This window comes from Hypomesus transpacificus, chromosome 4, assembly GCF_021917145.1.
Source record: "Hypomesus transpacificus isolate Combined female chromosome 4, fHypTra1, whole genome shotgun sequence".
Lineage (NCBI taxonomy): Eukaryota > Metazoa > Chordata > Actinopteri > Osmeriformes > Osmeridae > Hypomesus > Hypomesus transpacificus.
This window is the reverse complement of record NC_061063.1, coordinates 6,295,306-6,319,912: the sequence shown is the minus strand read 5'-3', so window position 1 is coordinate 6,319,912 and position 24,607 is coordinate 6,295,306. Positions and strand designations below refer to the sequence as shown.

Sequence of the window (24,607 nt, the reverse complement as noted above, 5' to 3'; positions counted from 1 at the left end):
TATGATGTCACGGGGTGGGGTTTCCGTGTTATATGCATCTTTCGTCACGGACCGGGGTTTTCCTTCGTGACGCGTTCAGAAGAAGCAAGCTGCGAACACTAAATTACCAAGCTCCCGAAGCCACTGGGAGCCTTTCCTATCTGATTGTCACTAGCCGTCTATATCTCAGATTCGGCGAAAATTACGAAAATTATTGACTCGAGTCCTTGCCTTGGTCATACCGACGAAGAGTTGAATTGAGTTTTGGCGAAAAAAAGCGGACACTGCGCATCGTACCTCCGTGAGTTGATCTTTTTTTTTTACTTAGACGCTGGTTCTGGGGACGATATCTGATCCACCCAGAGGTAAGACTGCTCACAGTTCTTTGAATACCGTTAAAAATAGGCTACCAATTGTGTTTGTGTTGGACTTTAGCGACTAGTCCACAAACTCGATAATAACATTTCCTTCCATCTTTATCCATAGACGAAGGCTATAATGGTGGAAAGGCCGACTCAAATATTCCGTAGTTTGATAACAGGTCATTTTGACCAAGATGACATTTACTGTCAACACACCTGGTCACGACGAGTGTTTATAGAAAATAGTTTAGTGTGTGTCCATAGTCTACATGTTTACAGTGGATATGCAGCCTATAAGTCAAATTCCCCTAATCAATTTTCCTGGTTGATAGAACAAGATTTCAGTTTGACTCTATTCAAATAGCGTTTTGGACACTAGTCTTCATTGTCTCTTCATCGATTATTTTATCCATCCATTCACACCTTCTGGGTATCACCCCTCCCTTATTCGGCAGTTTTCCAGGCAGTGTTTATTGAGGCAAGGATATAATTCCACGGAAGGGAAGGAGTGACGCCATGGACAGCTGAACCCAGCTAGCAGTTTTAGCTGGTCTTGTTCACAATATTTAAGTCTGTATGGGACCAGTTATTATATTTATCTAAAAATGTATTTGAGAGTTTTCCATTAGACTTCCAATCTGTCTAGCAACATTAATATAGGACATCTTGGCATCCGCTTGTCTGTGTGTGTGGTAGTTCAGGGCCCAAAGGGCTGTTTCTTGGGGCTGCTCGCTGATGGTGTGATGCCTCCAGCCTCAACATTAAACATTCAACAACTCAGCAGTTTTCTTCCTAAACACCTCTAATTATAGCTCACTGTCAGCCTGATGCCCTCTTTTCCCGCTCTCTTTCTGCTGTCTTTCCTTCTCATGTATCTTTGGTATACAGGGGAATAGGGTGTGTATGACAGTTTGCATGAATGAGATTGTGGGTGTTATTCTTTTCAGATGTGTGAGAGGAATCTATTCTAATGTAGGGGGTCAGATGGCTGAATGGTAAGGGAATCGGGCTATTAATCAGAAGGTTGCCGGTTTGATTCCCGGCCATTCGAAATGAAGTTGTATCCGCGGGCAAGGCACTTCACCCTACTTGCCTCGGGGGAATGTCCCTGTACTGACTAAGTTGCTCTGGATAAGAGCGTTTGCTAAATGACTAAATGTAATGTAGTGGACGTGTGTGTCTGTCTCTGATCTGTCTTGTGTTTCCCTGTCTGGGTATGAAAGTTCATCAAAAGAGCAAACGGTTATTCCGGTTTCTCATTTTCCATAGAAGGGAGATGTGACTGATAAAGGTGGATTCCAGAGTAAAGCAAGATGTGGTTGTCCGTGTGATCGCAAAATAAATGCTTAAAAATACATTTTTGGCTCAGCATGTCCTTAAGCCCCTTGTCAACTGAAAGTGTAGGAGGCTTCAGTGTTGTTTGAAAATCCTTCGAAAACTCCATGAATTAAACTCAGAACTGAACAGGGAGAGCCAGCTGTGCTGTGTCTGATCGGTTTGTACAAATGGAACATGTCCATCACGACATGACTGGACAAGTTTGAAGTTTGGAAGCAGCCTTAGTAGCCCCCCCCCCCCCCCCTGAAGACAGGAAAGAAACAGAAAGGGGAGAGGGAAGACATGATATCCCTCCTAGAGAAAGTGTCTGAGACACAGAAAGGCAATGAGGGAGAGAGAAAGAAGAGAAGATAGTCATGGAGGTGTAACTGTGTCTCTGGCCAGAGGGCTGTTTTATCTGTTTTATCCTGTCTGATGAGATGGGCCTCTCATGGACTCTGTTCAGTAACCCATCACGCCCGGGGACCTGCTGCCCAGGCTACAGCTCAGGGTTTACACAGGCTTAAACAAGTATCACTGTACCCCTGCCAATTAGCTTAACCGCCAGTCTGTCTCTGCAAGATCTGTCAGTGTGTGCGCGTGTCTCAACGTGGGTGTGTGTGTGTGTTTGTGAATGTCCTAGTGTGTTTGGAGCAGCCCTGGGCCGTTTGCTCAGGCTTTTTGGAGAGGGTTAACTACGCACTTCCATTTTATTTTATTTTTATTTATTTCACCTTTATTTAGCCAGGTAGGCTAGTTGAGAACAAGTTCTCATTTACAACTGCGACCTGGCCAAGATACAGCATAGCAATAAGACACATACAACAGAGTTTCACATAGAATAAACAAACATGATAAGCACAGTAATCCATGTGTGGGGGGTGTACATCCAAAAAGGTTCATGGATGTGAACACTTTGTATTTGTACATGGATATCCAATCCATGTCTTGGCTTTAACTTTGACATTTTCTCTTTCACTCTTTGTCTTGTGACACTTGCATAATTGCAGCAGGCAGTAAATGAAACAACCGTTCCCAGCACAAACAAACTGTCAAACCTCCGGATGTAGCCGACAGCTTAGCTTTCTTCCTCCATCTCCACACACCCCAGTCTAGAAATTTTACAGAACCACCACAGTGTGGCCACCTGCTCCTGTAGCTATGACCTAACAGCAGTACAGTAAAGTTGGGAGGCTAAGGCTAACTAAGGTCAGCCAGGAACAGATGCAGACTCGGATCTTAGTGACTCAACATGTTACGTAAAATGAATTAAGTCTTCTTCCTGCACACCGGTTAGTACACCTAATTCACCTAATAGTGTGTGTGTGTGTGTGGAAGAGAGTGTGTGTGTTTCAACCTAACATGTCAGAACCAGAGGAAGCCTTAAAGTGCTGAGACACAACTTGATTAGAGGTAGAAGTGCTGATCCCTGCCAGACGAGCAGACAGACAGACTGAGCAGCCTCACAGAGGCATCAGGGAAGAGTGATGTCTCTGTCAGGATGGCTCACAGCACGCACACACACACAGGTCCACCCCTTTCAAACTCTCATTCCAGGCATACATTTACACTCAGATTGGATTTATTTTGCAGACGTTTTTTTATCCAAACGGCATTTAAAAACTGCAATATCAAGTACAGCATTTAGGCCTACCTTTTTAGTAGACACAGTGCAACAATGACATTCTCAACTACAATACTGCTGAAATGTGGTTGATAAGAGAGTGACAACATCACACCTCAACTGCAACATTGTCGACTATTTTGAAGTTGCAGTCTGTTTTCAAGGCAGTGCTACAACAACATCTTGAATACAACATGCAGGAAAGGTCAGCACTAAGGGTATTACAAAGTATTAGTGTGTGTGTGTGTGTGTGTGTTAAAGAGAGAGGGGGGAGGGATAGAAAGAATGAATGAACAAATGAATGAATGAATGAGAAAGTAAGCGTGAGATACCAAATTACTATATTTGTTTGTGGAGCAGTTGAGTTGGACGACAAGTGAGGAACAAAGAATGTGTCGATGACAGAGTGCAGACCACAGAGTTCTCAGTCTGTTCATGGCCATCTGCTCTTTAATTACACACACAAATCCTCCTTCTCCTACAAGCCTCAAATTCCAATGAATCTATGTAGATTACTTACCATTTACACTTTGATTTTACATGGCCATTTTATTCATTCAGCCGATGCTTTTAGTAAGTGGTGGACATAGAAAGTATGAAGAATCAAACATGTCGATAGGTTTTCCTAAATGTGTGTGTAGGTGATCAACTGGGATATAGATGTGAGTTTCAGCACAGTGAAGAAACCTCTGAGGATCTTTGGATATTCAATGTTGCATCAAAAGGTGACCAGGGGAATTCCTCCAAGACTTCCTTTGTAAAAGAGTCACACACATTTCCCTCTTAATTTCCTTCTTGGCTGAGAAGGTGTGACTTGTGTCACCAAAGATATATTAACTCAGGGTGTCTGACAGGTAGTTTTGCACTTTTGTCTGTGTAGAACAGACAGGATTTTTAAATTCAATTTTGACTTTTGATATACCGAAGCTTTGAGGCACACGCACATAGTCACAAAATCTTGACTCAGTCACCAACACACACACACTGTCAAACTGTACAATTGGCTCACAGATGGCTGTTATGTCTCTTCCATGGAATGTGTGTGCGGGTGTGTGTGTGGTGTCACCCTAAAGTGAGGGCAGCAGGAAAAAGGGCCTATTACCATCCCTGATGGTACAAGATAAATATAGACATGGGCTCTTTTTAGACTGCGTTTCCCATGATTCAACAGTGGCCCTTCACCCAAGCAGGGAGGGATACAGGGACCAAGGCAACAGTGCTCTGATAATGTGAGTTATATCCATCTTTGTGTGTTTAAACCATTTTAGTATATATTTTTCCATAATGTCTGTTCTAATCTTTATCCATGAGTATATTTCTTAGCTAGCAAGATATGTTAACAGAAAAGACATGAGGAGGACATTGTGCCTCTGTCTGACTGGTGCAGATAACTGTCTGATAACCACCTATGCTCTCAATACTGCCAATCTTTGCTGTCCATTGTTCATCTGCAGTTTCCTCCTGTAGTTCTTATTTACTTCCTGTAGTAGATATCTATTTAGTAAGTTAGTAAGGGAAACCAGGCCATTTGTGAGAGAGAGTGAGTGCACATGTGTAAAGGTAGGAGTATTAGTCTTAAACAAAGTGGCACATATCCTGTAGCACTCATTTTCACCTCAATTCTCTCTGCATTTCTCACTTCTCTCTCGCTCTCGTCTCTCGCTCTAGTTATACTCAGCACACCTATCATTTTGGTACACATACTGTCAGCAGCCCTGGGCCTATCTGCCTAAGGCAGCAAATGATAGTGTCCATGTTATGTGCATGAGTGAGGGTATGATGGTTTGTGTGTGTATATCGTTGAGTGCCTACGTAAGAGCCGAAGTCACCGAGTAGGTCGCTGTTTGCTCTGCTCATAGTGAGAATCTCCATGGTAACCGCGGTAGCAGCGCAGTGTGAGGTAGAGAGGATCTTGCAGCCTTGTCTGTGTCTGTGTGTGTGTTTTTATATCTTTGAGATAAGAGGTTCTCCTATTGACTGAGAAACAAAGGCCGAGAGCAGTCGAAGATTGAGAAAAATGGCATGACAAGACTGTTAACAGCATAGTTCCATGCCCAGCATTGATAGTCAGATCAGCTTCTTTATGTACTGTCATCATTACACATATGACTGCGTTGTTGTATTACAAAATGTCGTCGTCGTCGTCATCTGCCGCTTGTCCGGGGATCGGGTCGCGGGGGCAGCGACCTAAGCAGGGAGGCCCAGACTTCCCTCCCCCCGGCCACTTCCGCCAGCTCTTCCTGGGGGACCCCAAGGCGTTCCCAGGCCAGCTGAGAGACATAGTCCCTCCAGCGTGTCCTGGGTCTTCCCCGGGGCCTCTTCCCAGTGGGACGTGCCCGGAACACCTCACCAGGGAGGCGTCCAGGAGGCATCCTAATCAGATGCCCGAGCCACCTCAGCTGGCTCCTCTCGACGCGGAGGAGCAGCGGTTCTACTCTGAGCCCCTCCCGGATGACCGAGCTTCTCACCCTATCTCTAAGGGAGAGCCCGGACACCCTACGGAGAAAGCTCATTTCGGCCGCTTGTATTCGCGATCTCGTTCTTTCGGTCACTACCCATAGTTCGTGACCATAGGTGAGGGTAGGAACGTAGATCGACTGGTAAATAGAGAGCTTCGCCTTTCGACTCAGCTCCTTCTTCACCACGACGGACCGATGCAGAGCCCGCATCACTGCGGACGCCGCACCGATCCGCCTGTCGACCTCGCGCTCCATTCTTCCCTCACTCGTGAACAAGACCCCGAGATACTTGAACTCCTCCGCTTGGTTCAGGATCTCCTCCCCGACCCGGAGATGGCACTCCACCCTTTTCCGGTCGATTACCATGGCCTCAGATTTGGAGGTGCTGATTCGCATCCCAGCCGCTTCACATTCGGTTGCGAACCGCTCCAGTGAGAGCTGAAGGTCACGGCCCGATGAAGCCAACAGGACCACATCATCCGCAAAAAGCAGCGACCCGATCCTGAGGTCACCAAACCGGACCCCCTCAACACCCTGGCTGCGCCTAGAAATTCTGTCCATATAGGTAATGAACAGAATCGGTGACATAGGGCAGCCCTGGCGGAGTCCAACCCTCACCGGAAACAAGTTCGACTTACTACCGGCAATGCGGACCAAACTCTGGCACCGGTCGTACAGGGACCGGACAGCCCCGATCAGGAAATCCGGTACCCCGTACTCTCGGAGCACCCCCCACATGAGCCCCCGAGGGACACGGTCGAACGCCTTTTCCAAATCCACAAAACATGTGTAGACTGGTTGGGCGAACTCCCATGTACCCTCCAGGACTCCGCGGAGGGTATAAAGCTGGTCCACTGTTCCACGGCCAGGACGAAAACCACATTGCTCCTCCTGAATCCGAGGTTCGACAATCCGACGGACCCTCCTCTCCAGGACCCCTGAATAGACTTTCCCAGGGAGGCTGAGGACATTACAAAATGTATTGTGTGATATTGCTTCCTACAAGATTCTGTAAGCATTTGTTTATCAGTGACGTGTGGCTTATATGTGTGTATACTGTACATCCTGTACATAATGCTTTTTGTCTGAGAATCTGCATCAAGACTGTCAGGAGGCAATTGTGTAATCATAGGAAAAGTGTGTGTGTGTGTGTTCGGGCAGGATGGAGGGAATAGAGGGTGGAGGGGATAGAAACACAACTGAAAGGGAGACAAAGCGAAACAGAGAGAGATACAGAGAAGGACTGAGGAGGGAGGGAGAGAGGGAAAGAGAGGAGTGTCCTACTGAGCATGCTCCCCACTGTTCTCTGCGCCAACTTCCTGTTCTGTTCTTCTTCCTCCTCACAGACGAGTGAATGGAGAGCATGCGAGACACACGCAGAGGACAAGAAACGAAGAGAGAGACGGAAAAAAGGACAAGAAAAGGAATTCTGACGAGGGGCCGACACTAACAAGGATTTGTCACAGTGTAAATAACCTCACTAAGACGCTGCTTGTCATTGTTTTAGATACATGCCTGCCATAGGCTGACCACAACTGCCTCCAGTAAAATCTCTTGTTTTGTATTTTTATGCTAAACGCTTTTTGAACACACTTGATTGGTTGATTCTGTCTTCTTTCACCATTGTGCTTTTGAAACGAGACGTGTGAAGGAAGGGGAATTTATCTGTTTTACCTTCTCTTTTTGTGTTTCGTTTCAGCGTTTTTTTTGTGGTAAGAAAAGTGTTTCTTTTCTACTTTTTTTCCTTCTCGGAGAAAGACTTTCAGTGGCATTGTTGCATTTTTTTCAAAAAAAGAGGACAAACCCCCTTGTTTGCCTGTGTGTGTTTGTCAAGTTTCCTTCGTGAGGTAGTACTGTACTGAGACTACAGGAACGTCCACGGAATTCTCCGTCGGGTTAAGATGGGATCTGAGAAGGACTCGGAGTCCCCCCCCACTTCTATTAGCGGCGTACCCAACCCGAAGTGTCGGGCGCCGGTCAAGCGCCAAGGCCGCATTTCCTTCCACAGCCTCTTCCACAGCAAACGGGGTTCCCGAGGAGCCAAAGCAGCAACTGCCACTCCTCTGACCCTCCAACACCACCACCAGCCTCAACAACAACAACAACAACAGCAGCAACAGCAGCTCATCCCTCCAGCCCCTCACACTGCCCCTACCCCCCCAACCACAACATCCCCAGCTCTCCAGGACCCAGCTGCCTCTGCCCCAGTGGAGCCCCTCTCCTCCAGCTATCCATCCCTGGCTGGGCCTCCCTCCACTGGGGAAGGCCTCCTGGAGTGTCCCCTGTGCCTGGTGCGCCAGCTCCCAGAGCAGCTGCCGGAGCTGCTGGGGTGCAGCCACCGCTCCTGCCTTGGCTGCCTGCGCCAGTACCTGCGCATTGAGATCACCGAGAGTCGCGTGCAGCTCAGCTGCCCAGAGTGCGCCGAGCGGCTGGTCCCTCGGCAGGTGGCGGACATCTTGGATGACGCGGCGCTCCTGGAAAAGTACGAGGAGTTCCTGCTGCGGCGCTGCCTCGCCTCTGACCCGGACTGCCGGTGGTGCCCTGCCCCCGACTGCGGGTAAGAACCAATCAGATGGTGGTGTGGATGAAAAGATGTATGTATGTATGTATGAACATATTGATAAATGAATGGTTTAAGGTGATGCCCACAGACACACATTTCCGTTTAGAAAGGCTTAAGATGCTTTCTCCAGTCCATCCCAAGAGTACGTTGGTCAAATTACCTCTTGAATGAGTTGAGTAGGATAGCTGATTTTGCTCTGAAAAGAAACTGAAAGTAAGGGTGAAAACCAAAGTGAGGTACGGTCACTGGGTTAGAAATGGCTGAAATGTGGAGAATTGTAAAAGCTGTGGGGAAACCATTTTGGGGGATCTTTTTTGGTTGTTGTTCAAAAAAACAGAGAGAGATAGATAGGTTTGTGTGTGTGTGTGTGTACAGTGTGATTGTGTGGGAAGGCCAACAGCAGCCTGTGCTGGCCTGCCTCCAGACTAGATAGGAAAGGTTCTGTATGCGGTAGAGTCAGGGCCGTTGTTGAGGCAGGCCTAGAGAGAGATGGCCTACATTTCTACCAGGACGCTGTCCTCTGACTCACTACCACATATCAAGACAGGGCATCTAGAGGGCGAGATGGCACAAATTTACAGGGCTGTGTGTGTGCCACTGTATGCCTGTGTGTGTTTATTGAGGAGAAAACTGTGTGTGTGTGTGTGTGTGTGTGTGTGAATGCGTACCATATACAGCACACATAGTACTCATGGGTTGGATGAGTAGTGCCACAGATGTCTAGATAGGAGCCCCTGCATGGTGCCACTGTGTGGGACACATCGGTCTCACCTCATTTCTCGACGTATTTCCATCCCTGACTCCCTCCCTCTTTCTTTGTCTGTCTTTCTTCTCTAACTGCCTGCCACATCAAATCCCACAGCACTCTTTCAAACGATTCAGGCAGACACAAACACACTCACACACAGTTTTCATCGGCCATTCCTGATTGACAGCTGACTGACATTTTACATTTTCATTTAGTCGACGCTCTTATCCAGAGCGACTTATAGTAAGTACAGGGACATTCTTCCAGAGGCAAGTAGGGTGAAGTGCCTTGCCCAAGGACACAACATCATTTTGCGAAGCCGGGAATCGAATTGGCAACCTTCTGATTAATAGCCCGATTCCCTAACCGCTCAGCCATCTGACTCCCCAACTTGTCCAATGACTTGACTTTACTTGTCCAATCAGAGCAGCCAGGCGTCCACTGCTTGCTCGGCAGGCTGTCAGTTGCCATGGTGACTAGCGATGCGGCACAGAGGTAGAGTTGCCACGGGTAACAGAGGATTTGGATTTAATTAAAGTGTTCAGGACACATTCACTGGGCAGTGTGCGAGTGTGTTCAGTCTTTCCGTGTACTTGTGACCCACTTGATACCAAGGCTTTGTGTGTGTGGTAACAAACTGAGAGCAGACATCTGTATTCCTAACTGTGTGGACGTGTGTCTGTGGGTGTGTGTAGATTTGTTATTTTTAATAGGACCGTCTGTGTACAGACATGCAGCTAGTCACACCAACACTCATCAGCTCCACCTCCACCCAGCTTCCTGCTGTGATGTCACACATTACTGCACGCCATTGCTGAAGAAGCGACCAATCACATGACTGCCTTGACATGTCTTGACGTAGAAACAGGCTGCTTTGGCAAATCTTGGTTACAACTCGTTCCTGGCCTGTCAGACAAGCATCCAGAGTGTCAACACAACAAATATGATGTTGGGAAATACCAGCATAAACCAGATTGGACTAGGGCTGTTGAGCTAGCTGGTATTAGTTGACTTCAGAGGCCAGACTAATTGGGACCTTTCCCTAGCTACAGGCAGGTCTGAGATGTAAAGGAGAACTGTGGTCAGCTGTGGTGTGATGTCTCTGGAAGGTTGGAAGCACAGAGAGAGGGTGTAGAAAAAGCGTGCAAAAAGAATGGCCTAAGATTCTGTCTGGTTTTGTTAATAAAGATAAAGAGTGCAGACTCTACAGCTTTAGAATGTTTCTGAAATGTCACTTTCCTCTCTCACTTTCATATTGAGGTGGATGGTAAGTCTAATAGAAAAAGTATTCACTTTTGACTCTCTGACCCTGCTCTCTCCAAACCCCTCTCTCTCTCTCTCTCTCTCTCTCTCTCTCTCTCTCTCTCTCTCTCTCTCTCTCTCTCTCTCTCTCTCTCTCTCTCTCTCTCTCTCTCTCTCTCTCTCTTTTGTTGTGTGTCTCTTTCTGTCTTTGTTTCTATTTGTCTCTCTTTGTCCCCGATTTTTCTCTCTCGATCCCCCTCTCTCTCTTTCTGTCTCTACCAGGTTTGCTGTGATTGCATCTGGCTGTGCCAGCTGCCCGCGGCTGGTATGCCGTAGGGAGGGTTGTGGGGCAGAGTTCTGCTACCACTGCAAGCAGGCTTGGCACCCCAACCAGACCTGCGACTCTGCCCGCCAGCAGAGGGCACTGTCCCTGCACACCCACAGCAATCACTCACCCAGCTACACCCAGGAGCAGGGGCCTGGTGAGTACACACCCACACATCCACACTTTGGTTCCATCTCTCTTTCTGTATCGGTTTCTATTTCTTTCTCTCTCCATCTCTGTGACGCACGCACAGACACGCAGTTCTCGATTTCAGTTTATCAGTGAGCTTCCTGTTCAAAACTTCCCCTTTATAGTGTACGCGTCTTCCAGTTAAACACAGTTATCTGTGCCAGCATCAACCACAGCCGAGCTGTGACTCAAACATGTTTACGTACCGAGAGAAATAAGGAGATAAAGACAGTGACAGTCAAATGACATTATAGACAATTTCCATTTCATTTGGTGTCCCTCACCTTCTTTGTAAACGTCTCAGGTTTGAGTCTTCAGTGTTGGTCAGTGGATTTCACTAACCCATGATCACCACGGTTTCTGTCCCCAGCGGATGACATCAAGCCTTGTCCACGTTGCGGTGCTTACATCATCAAAATGAACGATGGCAGCTGCAATCACATGACCTGCGCGGTGTGTGGCTGTGAGTTCTGCTGGCTCTGCATGAAGGAGATCTCGGACCTGCACTACCTCAGGTGAGACACACACACTCTGCCAACTCCAGTCACAACTTGACAATAGCACAACAGACGATGCTTCGGTAAGATGAGCCCTCAGTCTGAGTGCTATGTGGCATGTCTCTGTGAGAACATCATGACACAGGTACCTCCTCTGCAAAGAAAGAAGGAGAAAAGAGAAGGAGTGTCTAGTGTCATGATTCTGTTGACTATCTGAACTTGGGTTTCACAATGTGGAAAATGCATTATCCTGTCTGTCCTCCCCCTCTCTTTCCATCCTGTGTGGATTTCCCACCCTCCTTTAATTTCTATTTTTTTTTTTATTTTCTTCACTCCCACCGTGTCTCATTCCCTCTCTGTCTCTCTCTCTCTCCTTCCTCCCTCGTTCTCTCTCTCAGTCCGTCAGGGTGTACCTTCTGGGGCAAGAAGCCGTGGAGCAGGAAGAAGAAGATCCTGTGGCAGTTGGGTACGCTGATTGGCGCCCCTGTGGGCATCACGCTCATCGCTGGCATCGCCGTGCCCGCCATGGTCATAGGCATTCCTGTCTATGTAGGACGCAAGGTGAGGCAGGAGCATGTATGGTTTGGCCTTACAGTCACCTCTCCAGTGTGACCCAACAGTATTAACACAATCATTTGAGGGATATTAGAAGCAGATGACGTGTGCTTTTATAGTATAATTTCACATGCCTTAAACATTTATACAAGTATGTTTTCTGCTCAAATTCCAGTTAAGCTCTAAATATTTTTTTCGTGTAAGTCCTAAACACATGTAGCATCCTCGTGTGGTGACTTGGCTGAACAGCAGGGTTCTCTGTCATGTCATTGGAATGTTGAACACTCTCCCTCTCCCTCTCTCTCCTTCTCCCTCCCTGTTCTCTCACGATCCGTCCCCGCTCCAGCCCACTCAGTACAGCAGATATTACTCAGCAAAATGAATGGAACACCTTTGAGCTTTGTTATATTTGGTGAAGGGAAAATATTGTTACACATCATCATCACACTTAAATGTTAGAATTTGATCACATTTAAGGTTTTCAGGGTTATGTTAACTGGTTTTTGATGGTGTTATGGTCAAACTGCAGTTGAAAAGAGTTGTTAAATGAGTTAAAGAATAGTAACTGGTCTTTTAATAGCTTGTATCCTGTGTTTGTTCTGTCTCTGCCAGATCCACGCTCATTATGAGGGAAAGAAGGCCTCTCGTCACCGTAGAAACCTGGCCATCACCGGAGGAGTGGCCCTGTCAATCATCACTGCTCCAGTTATAGCTGCCGTCAGTGTTGGTAAGCAATCATGGAACATTCTCATTAGAATCTAATACCAGCTCAGTGACTTGGTTTCAACCAGGTAGCTGAGAATGCCAAGGAGTGTCTGAGGTTTCCTGTAACAAAACCTTACAGTGCTGAATTATAAAGAGTATTTCAACATTGCCTCAGATATCAGAGATGGAGACATCAGAATGTGATTGGTGACAAGTGCTGTCTCAGATTGATGACCTCACGACTCCCTTTCTCTTCTCCAGGGATTGGCGTGCCCATCATGCTGGCCTATGTGTACGGCGTGGTGCCCATCTCGCTGTGCCGCGGGGGAGGTTGTGGAGTGAGCCGGGGCAAAGGCCGTGGCATGAGGATAGACTTTGATGAGGACGATGGGCCAATCACAGGTGAGCTTGTCAACACGGTAACTGTTTTACTTTACTTCAACAGAGGTCCCAATGCGTTTCAAAAAAATCTATAGAGAGTAAATGTTTTCTCCTAGTATGACTCACCACATTAATATAAAGATTTGTTTTATATTGGCCCTGCATAAAGCAGAGTTCTATAGTGTTTTTTCATGTCCTCTTCTCCTCCCAATCTCTCGTCCCCCCCTCCAGTGGCAGATGCTTGGCGGGCTCTAAAGTCCCCCAGCCTGGGGGAGAGCAGCACTGAAGGTGCGGCCAGCGGCCTCAGCACCACCTCCCCCAGTGAGGGCCTCTCAGTGGCTCCGGGGAGGCTGGGGGACACGCCACACTTCAACACTCTGGCCGGGGGAGCCCTAGGGTCCCGGACTTGCAAATACAGCAGGTATGAAGGAGGGTGAGGAGGGGTTTGGGGAGGGGATTGTCAATCACCCCCACCACTTCTTAAACAGGGTGATCGTGTTTTGAAAATAGTTACAGTAAATAGAGGCAGTAGCCTCGAGTTTCATTTCCCTTTTTCGTAGAAAATCCCTTTAATGGAAGTTACTCAGTATTTGTAATGGTAATATGAGGAACTGTATCTTGAGCAGAGTGGTTGAAGGGGCCCTGTGTCTTGTGCTGTTCCAGGCTGGAGGTCCAGGGAGGGGAGCTTGGGAAAGAGGCAGCCCAGAGAGAGACAGGCAGCCTGGGGGCCGGTAGTGACTGTGCCAGCACCAGGGGCATGGCAGGATCTATCATCTCCTCCTATACACTACCTGACAGGTGAGCAAGGAGAACTCTCCTTCTTGACCTCTACTCTTTCTCACTTTCTCAAATGTCAATGTTTATTCTCTCTCTCTAACTAGGAGATACTCTGTGTAAATGTGTAAATGTATCTCTCTGTCCTGTAGTTCTTCCAGGGAGTGCACCAACCTGGAGATCCAGGTGGACATTGAGACCAAACCCAGCCACATCTGCCTGACCAGCGAGGAGGACCTCACCCCACCCCCTGGCACCCTGGCCACCGGCTCTGTGGGGGAGGAGCCTCAGGACTGCAGCTCCCGAAGGGGCGGAGCTCTGTCCGGCTCGATGCTAGGATTGTCACCGGGGGCATCGCTCAGAGAGGGGCTTCACGATGTCACTTTGGCCCAGCCAGAAAGCATCCGAAGCGACCTGGAGATGTCGGACACCCAATCAGATGACATAGCCGAGCTGACGTCGGACGACTGTGAATCCCCCCACCCCAAGAGCCGTCGGCTCCCCCACCAGCCCCAGCCCACCTGCAGAGCGCTCACCGGGGGGGACGGTCTCCACGCTCCCCCCGACAACGTCATCCTTTATGTCTGAGAGGCTCCCTGCTCTCAGAGATTGCACAAACCCCCCAACGGTTTTGATGTATTCACTTTTCTTTTGAATCGTTGACGTGAGCTTTTTGGTTGTTATGTATTTGCTGCTTTTTACATTTGATTTTCAAGACCTTGTACATACAGACAGGACCTGTTCTACTTGTGTCTGTCTGTCTGTCATCTATCAACCTGTCAGTCGCCTGACTTGGGCCTAGTCAGGGTTCTACCTCTGAACATTTAATACAATTTTTGTTTACTTCTTGGTGCAAAAATGCCTTGGCTACTAAAGCAAAAAAGCAAAACATGAGGTTCATATTTGCCACAAGAAATATTGCAACAAAAAAAATGAAAGAAAGATTTAATTAATAGAAATGTAGCCAAGTACACCAGTGAGAGAAGGACTATCTGGGTGATGTGGTACTAATGAGTGAGAAGCGTTTTTTTTTTACGTGTGGGTGCAGCTTTTCTTGGCTTGTTTCTGATTTGTTTGTATAGGAATGACCATAACATTTTATTTGCAGTGTGCATGAGTCTGCATGACCTGCGTTGTGTATGGGGTAGGGGGGCTGTGAACAAGCACAGTGGGTACTTGTTACACTGGCAGTGTTAGGTTTGCACAGATATGTTATTATAACAAGCTAGAGGTATTCTGCACTTAAACCACGCCTGCACAGAGAAGAGGGTTTTCAAGGTCAGTTGAATAGTGAAACCAGCAGACAGTTTTCACATAAATGGCTGACTGCTTGCCTTAGTGTTGACACACTCACTGACAAACACGCACTGGCTTTCTGACACGCTGGCTGCCTGAGGGACCCTACTGAATGTTGTGTGTGTGTGTGTGTGTGTGTGTATGAGAGAGTGGAAGAATGAGGGAGAGATCGCCAGTCGTAAGGCGAGTAGTGAGATGCACAATTAAAACTCTTACCAGAGAGAGAGAGAGAGCAAGAATGGATTGACTCTTTGTCAATGTATTTGTCCCACTAAAGAGTGAATCCATGAATGAGCACTTATGCACTTTACCTCAGTATTGATCTATTTTTGCTATTCATTACTAACTGCTGTCATTTCTGGAGTGTCTTTGCATACTTACTGCTTAACGATCATTCTTGTCTCTGGTGACGACACCAAATGAGTTATATAATATAAATGTTATTGTTAAAAATGAATGTTGCAGCCCAGGTTTTGTTTGTTCTACAAAGTTATCAACAAGGATAACTGTTTAAAAGTAGTTTACTATTTCACCCTTGTGCTTTGATTACAGTTGGTTTCCTTGGTTATAGGATTTGTATTAATAGAAGATTCATTTCTTCATTTCAGAAAAGCTTTATAGGGTCTGCTGCTTGTGCATTTGGCCAGGCACCATTCAGTCTGGCCTGTGGATGTGAATTTGTTTAGTTTTTTGTTGCCCGTCTGTGAGAAGCCACATGAATGTACCACAGATTGAGACTTCTTGAGTTTGAGAGAAGATAGATTATCATTTCTCCTAGGAACACAAATACACATGTTTAATATATTTATGAACATAATAGATAGCAATATAAAAGTATTACTGTATAATATTTTATCTCCTGGTCCTGTTTTGTAAACCTCTTTGTGAGGGCAGTACATACAGGACTGTGAACGACATGGACTTTTGGCAAAAATAAACACATTCTTCTGTTACACCAAGATTGACTTGCATTCCTTCTTGTTATTTTGTCTTAGACACTAATATTGTTGGTATAGGGCATATGGTGAATGGAGGCAAATTATGGGAAGAAACATAAAGGTAGACTGCTACTCTTTCCTTTTTTGTCACAGAAGCACAATTAAAAATACACTATATTTGCTCCAGGATTTTCAATCGGTTATATCATGGGATTAATACTTATTATTTAGCTCTTATGTCATCAATGTGTGCTAACATCAGAGAAGTCAGTGAGAAGTTTAACATAGAAATCTGATGAAAATGAAAGAATTGAAAGATGAAATTCAGATGTTTCATCTTTTACGATAGTGTCGTAAAGAAGATAGACTGATATTTACAGGAACATTTTGTTTTACGGCTGAAGTCGCTCTACCGTAAAGTGAGTGTCGGGAACACACGGAAGGTTAAATTGAAGCCAACAAAACAAGGTGACTACAGACTATTTGTTCAATATTTGACAAAAGCTACATAACGATAAAGAGGTATTACATATAACTTACAACTCTGTGAAATCAGCATGTGTGAAAAGGCTGGTTTGCTACTCATAGTTAACGTTAATGGCACGTACGGCCTGTGTTGTGTCGTTAGGTAGCCTAGCACTTTGAGACATTGTATTGACATCAGTCCGCTTGCAAACTAGGTGCTTGGAGCTTACCTAGATAAAAGCAACAAAAATATTTTACAGCAGTTGTAGCGAAAGTATTGACGAATAGTACGAGGAAACTAGGACTCGAGTTATATAGTCTCCATCGAACAAATGATATGATTTTAGAAAGCTTGCTTAAGTTATTATGCTTTGTAATTCTATCCCATCCTTATCCTGCATCCCTATATCCCGTGCCCATCTATCGTCTTTCCCCTGTATTAATTGGATATATTTTCATCACTTTATTTAGCCTCTATCCGCCTACTCTTATCCCCAAATTCTGTAGAACCATGCCGTTCGTCGACCTCCAGGGGAAGCTGGGCATCAACATGGACCGCTGGTTGCTGCTGCAAAGCGGCGAGCAGCCCCACAAGCGGGCGGCCCGATGCCACGCCTTCGAGAAGGAGTGGATCGAGTGCTCCGATGGTATCGGCCAGACCCGGGCCAAGAAAGAGTGCAAGCTGGAGTTTGAGGACTTCTATGAGTGCATGCACAGGGAGAAGATGGTGAGTGCAGTCGGAGTCTAGATAGTAGCCTACTAGTGCTCAGTTTACAGCAGTAATCTGTTTTGTGTTTGCAGCATCTACACTGTTCAACAATTTGTTCCATTCAAAAATACATGGTCAATATGTCTGGTGTTAATCCAACTGTATCTTCCAGCCACTTTGAATATTGCTCTTTCTGACGATTACTGCAAGAGTCGTAGAGCTTCTCTCTGTCTGGCTAGCTCTGTCACTTTGGTGCCCTGTCACCTTTCAATCATCTCTCTACCTGTCTCTCCAGCACAAGAGGTTATATGAGATCCGCAAACAGCGTGACAAGATGGTGAAGGAGGGCACCTACCAGCCTCCAGCACACCACACCGGACAGGCTGATGAGAGGCCCTGAACATACACGCGTACACACATACACACACACCCACAAGTCTCTCTGCTGTGTGAGACCTGCTGTGCCCCCAACCTTGTGTATAATAATTATTCTTCAGATGTCACTTTTGTTGGTTTCGCTGTACAAGTTTGCAAATATATATTATGATTGAACATCTGCATTTGTATGTCTACTTTGTCTCCCCCCCCACACTGTTTTAAGAGATAGTTGGAATGTGTGAGCAGACACAAAAATATACATGAAATGTATAGATTTAGATTGTCAGTCAGTTCATTATTGACAAATCATGTTTAAGTATCCAACAGATTCAGTAAAAGCTGTAGGTCTATATGTAGAACAGTGGCAGGTGAAAAGTTCCATTGTCTTTAAGGTTCAGGGAAAGGGTTGAAAAGCACTCAATTTACGTAACACACTGACCTAATTCTAATACATGTTACTGGATGGATTAGTGGAGAAAGGCTCCCGCTGGACAGCTACTGCGATGAAAGCTGTGTATATGACAGCTTGCTCTTTGACATTGATATTAAATTACAAAGTGTTTTCTTGTGACGATGAGATTACATCGTGCTCGTCATCACCGCAAGGGGGCATCAAGCGCAGGGGAAACGTAAAAATTAAACTGAAAGTGGTCTCCCGCGGACTTCCAAAAAGTTATTAGGCCACAAATAAGTATGAGTGATAAAGAGCAGACCGTGACATAGCAATTGTCCCACCAGTAAACTTGATAAAACTATGTTGCAGGCGGGAACAGTTATTAAAAGTCGTGTGTTACAGGATGTGAGCTAGATTCAATGAAGCTTTAACATAATTGCCTTATACCAATCCTCCAACGTCATGGGCGGCGAAACATCACAGTATTGTATTAAATAAAGCGGTTTTACCACATCACAGGGTTTCAATTTGTTAAATTAGTGCCTGTATGGATCCATTTAGGCAGATAAAGCCCGCAAGTTTCTTTCTAACTACTGACAACAGTGGCTGCTGAATACTGTAATTTATGTGCAGCGTAAATCCTACAGAAGCAGGATGCTGAAAACGTGTTCCTTATTCCTGCCAAATCCTAATATGATGCCAGACGTTATGCATGGTTGTCCAGAGTTTTCATTTGGTGAGTCAGACAGATTTTGCCGTTAGCTTTTGTTTTATTAAGACATCAGCGTCTTGCAACCCTACTTAATCCTGAATTGTCTGACAGCATTCCGCTGTCCCGTTCTCTGAGGGGTTACTGGAGAGAAGGCCGTCACCGCGGGAGCTCTACTGGACAAGCAGTTCTTGATTGGACAGGATTTTCCATATTAACTGCAAGGCTACTTTGTATCACCAAATATTGAAACATTTAGTTGTTAACCTCGCCAAATGTTACAAAAAGAGCTGTAGGGGTCACTGCTGGAGAAATGGGATGAAAACAAAGATCAAGGTAACCCACACTCATTACAGATAAAATGATGGGACAATATGTATGGACAACGGGGTTTAGCTAGCCTATATCCATTGACTCCACAAATGTGACGACATGAACGCCCTTTTTCCTTAAAAAAAGGAGCGTGCATCTCTCCAGTTGGCGGTGCACGAACTGTGTTGCTGAGCCAAGGATGACGTTGTAATACTCATAAATTCCATTTTCACGACATTTAGGCAAACATGGTCAATAGATATGGGTTGGAGCCGTGAAACGGCCTATTGAAAAGGAAGGGAGAGAGAATGAAAGAGAGAGAGAGAGAGTGAAAGTGGGTGAGAGCGAGGGACAAAACGAGGTGGGGGTTGTAGCCTAAAAGAAAAAGAGAAAAGGAGTTGGAAGGAAGGAGGCGAATAGACAGCCATTACCGAATCACAAGTCGGGGTATTCATCTCTCATCGTGGGTCAGTATCCATCCTACCAACGGCTGATTTTGATCTCTAAACAGTTAGCATTTGAACGTGAGCCGGTGAAAGAGAGGGTATCGCGAGGAAGGCAAGCGGAGCAGCAGCATCCCTGCCTCTGACACCCAGATCCGGGATTTGAGGACCCTTATTCTACGGTAGGTCTCGCAGCATGTTGACCATTCTGCCCATTAGTACTCACACAGCTAAGGGGATGGTTCTCGTAATGGTTATCATGACTTTTCATACTCATTGGATGTAACGATTTAAGAGTAATGACAGCTCGTTGTACAAGTCGAATCTATTTTCGTCCGCCTCTTCATCAAACAATAACATGTTGATCACCTGGCTATGCCATTCTTAAAACAAATGACCGTATTGATCTTTTGTGCATAGACTGTTTAAATGTTTTGTACGAAGCTAACTATTAAATAGCCTATATTATTGTCACTGAATTGTAATAATGACCATGCTTGATCCAGGCTTAGGGCTTGCGAAAGAGCCTATATCTACCCATTTTAATTCAACCTTAGCTAAATGGGACCACATTTGCTTTAAATGCAAACAGTCAGTTATTCCCCTTATGTGGACAAAGAGCTCCACTATGCTCTATGTTTACTTATCTCCCCAACGACCATTTCCAAAAAGGCTCGAACGGACTGATGTTCACTCATGCATGCGTTTCCGCTGCATATTAAACCTATCGGGTCTCGGAACACATCTAACTCTCATTTTACAACATGCATTCCAACGATCAACACAATGAAATGAATGGAACCGACAATTCAATAGTATGGTTTGCATAGATTTTCAATTCTGAAGTGTGTCTGATGTAGCCTAATTTATTGATCGGGCCATGCATTACAGCTGATGAGAGAGCAGGAGCAGCGCGCACACCCATCGAAATAAGTCCCCGGGGTTTATATAAATGTTTGGTCTGCATCCGCTGTCAGTTTAACACGCCTTCTCAGCAATGTTTCGCTCAAACCCAACACAATTCAAGCTAGGGTGTCTGGAAATTCTCTTAATTTGTGCAAAGGGTGAAATCAACATTCAGGAGTCCCCCCGTTGATTCGCACCAGATGGTCAGATGTATGCTTCTGTCGCAAGGCCATAAGCCTTACTGGGCGTATGTTTGTATCTAATATTTAGCTGTTCTGACTTCACTGTCTCACAGACGGCCAATGGACAGACACATTTTAAAATGAATAACGATAACGCTTTCTCACGCCCTTTCCGCTGCGTTGGCTTTGGACACACCCTCCTACAGTCTAATAGACGAATGGTTACTGTCAATGGTGGGGCTGGGAACACCTCCATTAAACCATATGGTACAGTACAGTATATCCCTGATTGTCCATCGGATACATGGGTGTCAATAAGGAGGAGACTGGCATCATGGTCTGCAAGGAGCTGCCACGGGCTGTCGGGTGATGTCTCTGTCTAGTCAATGGCAGAGGTGCTGCCTTGATCTCGTTGGTATGCATGCAGCGTCCTCTCATAATGGAGAGGAAACAGAAAAGACCATTACTACCACATTCACAACAGGACACATATAGACACAGACACAATATAAGTCGAGGAACTGAGAAACTCTTTGCATAGTGATCTACACAACACCTATTAATTAACATTGGAGATCAAGATTTGACATGTACATGCACTGGCTGAACAGCATCTGACCTCTTTAAGGAGATGAGCTTCTGTGGTCTGTGTGCTCTCAGTGCTAGAGTCAGAGGGCCAGTGGAACCGTGAGGTGTCCTGTACACATTGATCTGTACTTTGTAGTGATGGTTTAAAGGATCCTATGAAGATACATAATCACATCATACTGATAAAAGCATTATCATCGATTCCTTCCCCTCTCTCTCTCTCTCTCTCTCTCTCTCTCTCTCTCTCTCTCTCTCTCTCTCTCTCTCTCTCTCTCTCTCTTCATTTTTTCTCAGATACAGTTTCTTTCTCTCTTTATTCTTCTTTCCTCATTCCCTTCAGTAGTGCTTGGTATCAGTGTGTCTGTGTCTGTTTCTGCCAGTGCAGAGGATATGAGTCTAGTCAGTGTGTCAGTGTTACTCATGGCAGTGGGCCGGTTTCTAAGAGGAGAAGCAGAGCACTCGTCCATAACTCCTTCTGAAACCAGTCATGCACACACAAGCTCTCATGCACACACACACACATACACACGCACACACACACACACAGCATGTGTGGATCATATTCTTTTATGCTTAGGTAACCCGGCAGTCCTGTCTGTTTACCATGAATATTGGTTAAATTCTAACAGCTGTTTAGCTTTTAGAAACACACACACAAACACACACACACACACACTAGCCAGTGTAAGCTGTGGGAACACCCTGTATCCATGCATGTCTGGAGGCGTTCCTGCAAGTTATAAATCTGGACGGTCAAGCATCCACACACTGTGGAATTCCAACTGTGTGCTGTCAAAGGGGACACACAGGGTAGAGGAGTGTGTGTGTGGATGTGTGTGTGAGCGAACAAGCGAGTGAGTGTATGTGTGTGCGTGTGCATTCAGGTTGAGTGTGTGAGAGAAAACACAACAGAAGAGGGGAGGGCATTCGAAAGGCAATGATTGAATTAGGAGTGTTTTTCAAAGTTCTCATTTTGAGGACGCATCATGAAAGGACGTCTTTATTTTTCATGCCGCGCCACAAAGACGCATAAAGACACAGCATGTCTTTGAAACCTTACACACACACATGTTCCGTATGTATTTTGGCTCTGAAGAATCCCGAGGAGTCAGCCCTATGTCAGACAGCAGCAGAGAAACCGACTGATCCAAAAAATGAGAATTCTGGGAAGGCTTAAAGCCTTCCTTCTTTCTGTTCCTTGAGACATGTTTCAGGAAGCGGAGCAGGCTTTCCAACTGAGGCCACATGAGTTGTGAAATGGGGCATGAGTAGTAGTTAGAGTCATGCATAAATAGTTACTACAGATTTAAATAGCAACTCTAATGTTTGTTGTTCTTCCGACAATGGTATAACTCCATCACTTGCAGTAATTATAATCACTTACTGTTTTGGAAGAAAAGGGTATTTTAGTCAACAGTCAAACTTAACAGTCAAAGTTAAAATACTGGATAGACAAAAAAAATGTAATCTGTCGGTGATAGCTGAAAAACAGGACAGGACAGGTATAGGTTCAGACCTTAGAGGATGAGGCTATAAAAGTCCCTAGACACAGTTGTGCTGAGGTTAGGTCTATCGATCTTCTGTGTGATGGACAAGTTTAGATTTCCTTTACCTCCCTTCCCCACCTCCCCATCCTCCCCCCTCTCCTCCTCCACCTCATCCTTTCCCTCCCTTCTTCTTATTGTCCTCCTTCTCAAACCGAGTCTCGAGTGTCCCCTGTCCAGTATCGACTAGGCATTATTAATAGATGACAGAGTGGAGTGTTCTATCATCCTCTCCCTAATGTTTTAATTCCATCTCATTGCTCCTCTGACTCTGCCATGCCATATAAACCTCCCCCAACCACAGTTACATTCATCCATCGTGTCACAATTATGATCAAATATTTGAAAACATCTCATTCTGAAATATCCTAATGCAGTTAGCAATTTCAAATTAATCCATTAACAACAGAGATGTTGTGCTCCTCTTCCATGTAATGATGACTGATTGAAGAGTAGTGAGGGAGAGAGAGAAGGAGGAAGAGTGAGTGAGGGAAAAGAGATGGCGCAGGAGAGAGGAGAAATGGTCTCTGATGCTGGACTGTGACCCTGTTCCTTCACACACACCCTTGCCTTAACGCCAGCGAATGGCGTGAGTGAAGTCTGATGAACGCTCCTCTCTTCCTGTCACTTAAACTGTGTTGACTCATTAATCATACTCCTCCCTTCATTGCCACTATTCAGTTACATGATGTTGTAACCAAGGTGGCTTACATGAGTGACAAAGACTTGTGCATTATTAATGAACTATGCCAGATTACACTGTAAGATGGATGATGAATTATACAGTGAGACTACTATTTCTCATACTGTACTCCCTTTTATATTCTTTTCTACATCCCTCACTCCTCAATCCCTTTCACCCTGACCTTATTTTTATATCCTAACCCCTCCCCCATCCTTCTTCTCTCTCTCTCTCTCTCTCTCTCTCTCTCTCTCTCTCTCTCTCTCTCTCTCTCTCTCTCTCTCTCTCTCTCTCTCTCTCTCTCTCTCTTCCCCTCTTCCTCTCCTCTGTTCCCTCCATCCCTCTCTCCTCCCAGGCGTGATGGAGTCTTCGGACGAGGAGACGTTAAGCGAGCGTTCCTTCAGCGAGCGATCGTTACGAAGTGAGCGCTCGGGGGGGTCTCTGTCCCCGTGCCCCTCCGGTCCCCAGGGTCCCCCAGGGGACACGTTGCCCTGGAACCTGGCACGCCACGAGAGGAGGAAGAGGAAGAGCCAGGACTCTGTGCTGGACCCGGCAGAGAGGGCAGTGGTGCGCGTGGCAGGTTAGTGGACTGGGACAACACTAACCACATAGGGTACCTGGAGAGATTGACCTCACAGGGGATGAGTGGAGAAGTTGGATCTTTTAGACTTTATTTCCTGCTCTGCTGGTTATATCTGAAGGGAAATGACAATTCCACAAAGACACTGATACCACAGTCAGGTTATAGCTAGTGAGATAGACTAAGGAAATCTTCATCCATATAACTGTCATCATCACTCCCATGGATGGATGAGACACTGACCTGCTTACGTGGAGGGATGCAGTGATACAGTGGAGAGATGCAGTGATACAGTGGAGAGATGCAGTGATACAGTGGAGAGATGCAGTGATACAGTGGAGAGCTGCAGAGATACAGTGGAGACAACAGAAGAGAAGTGTGTGTGTTTGTATGTTAAGTGAGAAAGGAAGGGTTGACCCCTAAGGCATGCAAGCTGTTCTGTTGCTACTTTCTGCAGATTCCATCACGGTTTACCAACACAATCAGTGTTGTCCTGGGACAGAGTCCCACACAAAGACAGAGCTGGATGCAGCAGGCTGTGTAAGAACGGATACTGTGTGAAGGACAGAGACAGGCGTATAAATGATTAGATATAAAACTAGAAAATAGAGAGAGTAGAGGGGAAAGGGAGGAGAGTGTGAGAAAATGGCCCAGTCCATTAGTCATGTGGGAAAGTGGATTAACAAGGTGGTTGAAACTGTGACACTGAGTGTGTGTGCTCTGAGTAGAGTGGGCAGAGACAGAGTTGTGTACATAAGTGT

At 45.9% G+C, this 24,607-nt stretch overlaps 3 protein-coding genes across 12 annotated transcripts in view; all 3 read left to right on the top strand.

Moving 5' to 3' along the window:
* Positions 1-49: 49 nt before the first annotated feature.
* Positions 50-15,975, top strand: rnf19b (ring finger protein 19B). 2 transcript variants are annotated; one of them, XM_047019020.1, is made up of 12 exons: positions 50-280; positions 7,088-7,208; positions 7,441-7,453; positions 7,576-8,298; positions 10,577-10,776; positions 11,179-11,323; positions 11,704-11,866; positions 12,473-12,587; positions 12,827-12,967; positions 13,178-13,367; positions 13,610-13,744; positions 13,873-15,975. In XM_047019020.1, the coding sequence occupies exons 4-12, from the start codon at positions 7,643-7,645 to the stop codon at positions 14,306-14,308; spliced, it is 2,181 nt and encodes a 726-aa protein (XP_046874976.1). In that variant the 5' UTR covers positions 50-280; positions 7,088-7,208; positions 7,441-7,453; positions 7,576-7,642; the 3' UTR covers positions 14,309-15,975. The 2 variants fall into 2 exon arrangements, with proteins under 2 accessions (XP_046874976.1, XP_046874975.1); XM_047019019.1 differs by having other exon boundaries at positions 50-344; positions 7,088-8,298.
* A 358-nt stretch (positions 15,976-16,333) lies between these two features.
* Positions 16,334-17,680, top strand: ndufs5 (NADH:ubiquinone oxidoreductase subunit S5). Of its 2 annotated transcripts, none has more exons than XM_047019389.1 (3): positions 16,334-16,422; positions 16,927-17,146; positions 17,424-17,680. In XM_047019389.1, exons 2-3 carry the CDS (start codon positions 16,931-16,933, stop codon positions 17,526-17,528), a joined length of 321 nt encoding a protein of 106 aa, XP_046875345.1. In that variant the 5' UTR covers positions 16,334-16,422; positions 16,927-16,930; the 3' UTR covers positions 17,529-17,680. The 2 variants fall into 2 exon arrangements, with proteins under 2 accessions (XP_046875345.1, XP_046875346.1); XM_047019390.1 differs by having other exon boundaries at positions 16,351-16,422; positions 16,891-17,146.
* A 1,551-nt stretch (positions 17,681-19,231) lies between these two features.
* macf1a (microtubule actin crosslinking factor 1a) overlaps positions 19,232-24,607 on the top strand; it is a 141,200-nt gene continuing 135,824 nt past the window's right edge. For 5 of the 8 annotated variants that reach the window (XM_047018617.1, XM_047018618.1, XM_047018611.1 and 2 more), the window contains exons 1-2: positions 19,233-19,546; positions 23,622-23,846. In XM_047018617.1, coding sequence (XP_046874573.1) covers positions 23,627-23,846 — 220 coding nt within the window. In that variant the 5' untranslated portion in view covers positions 19,233-19,546; positions 23,622-23,626. Of the gene's footprint in view, positions 19,547-23,621; positions 23,847-24,607 lie in introns of all 8 variants that reach the window. The other 3 variants (XM_047018610.1, XM_047018609.1, XM_047018616.1) reach the window with 2 other exon arrangements.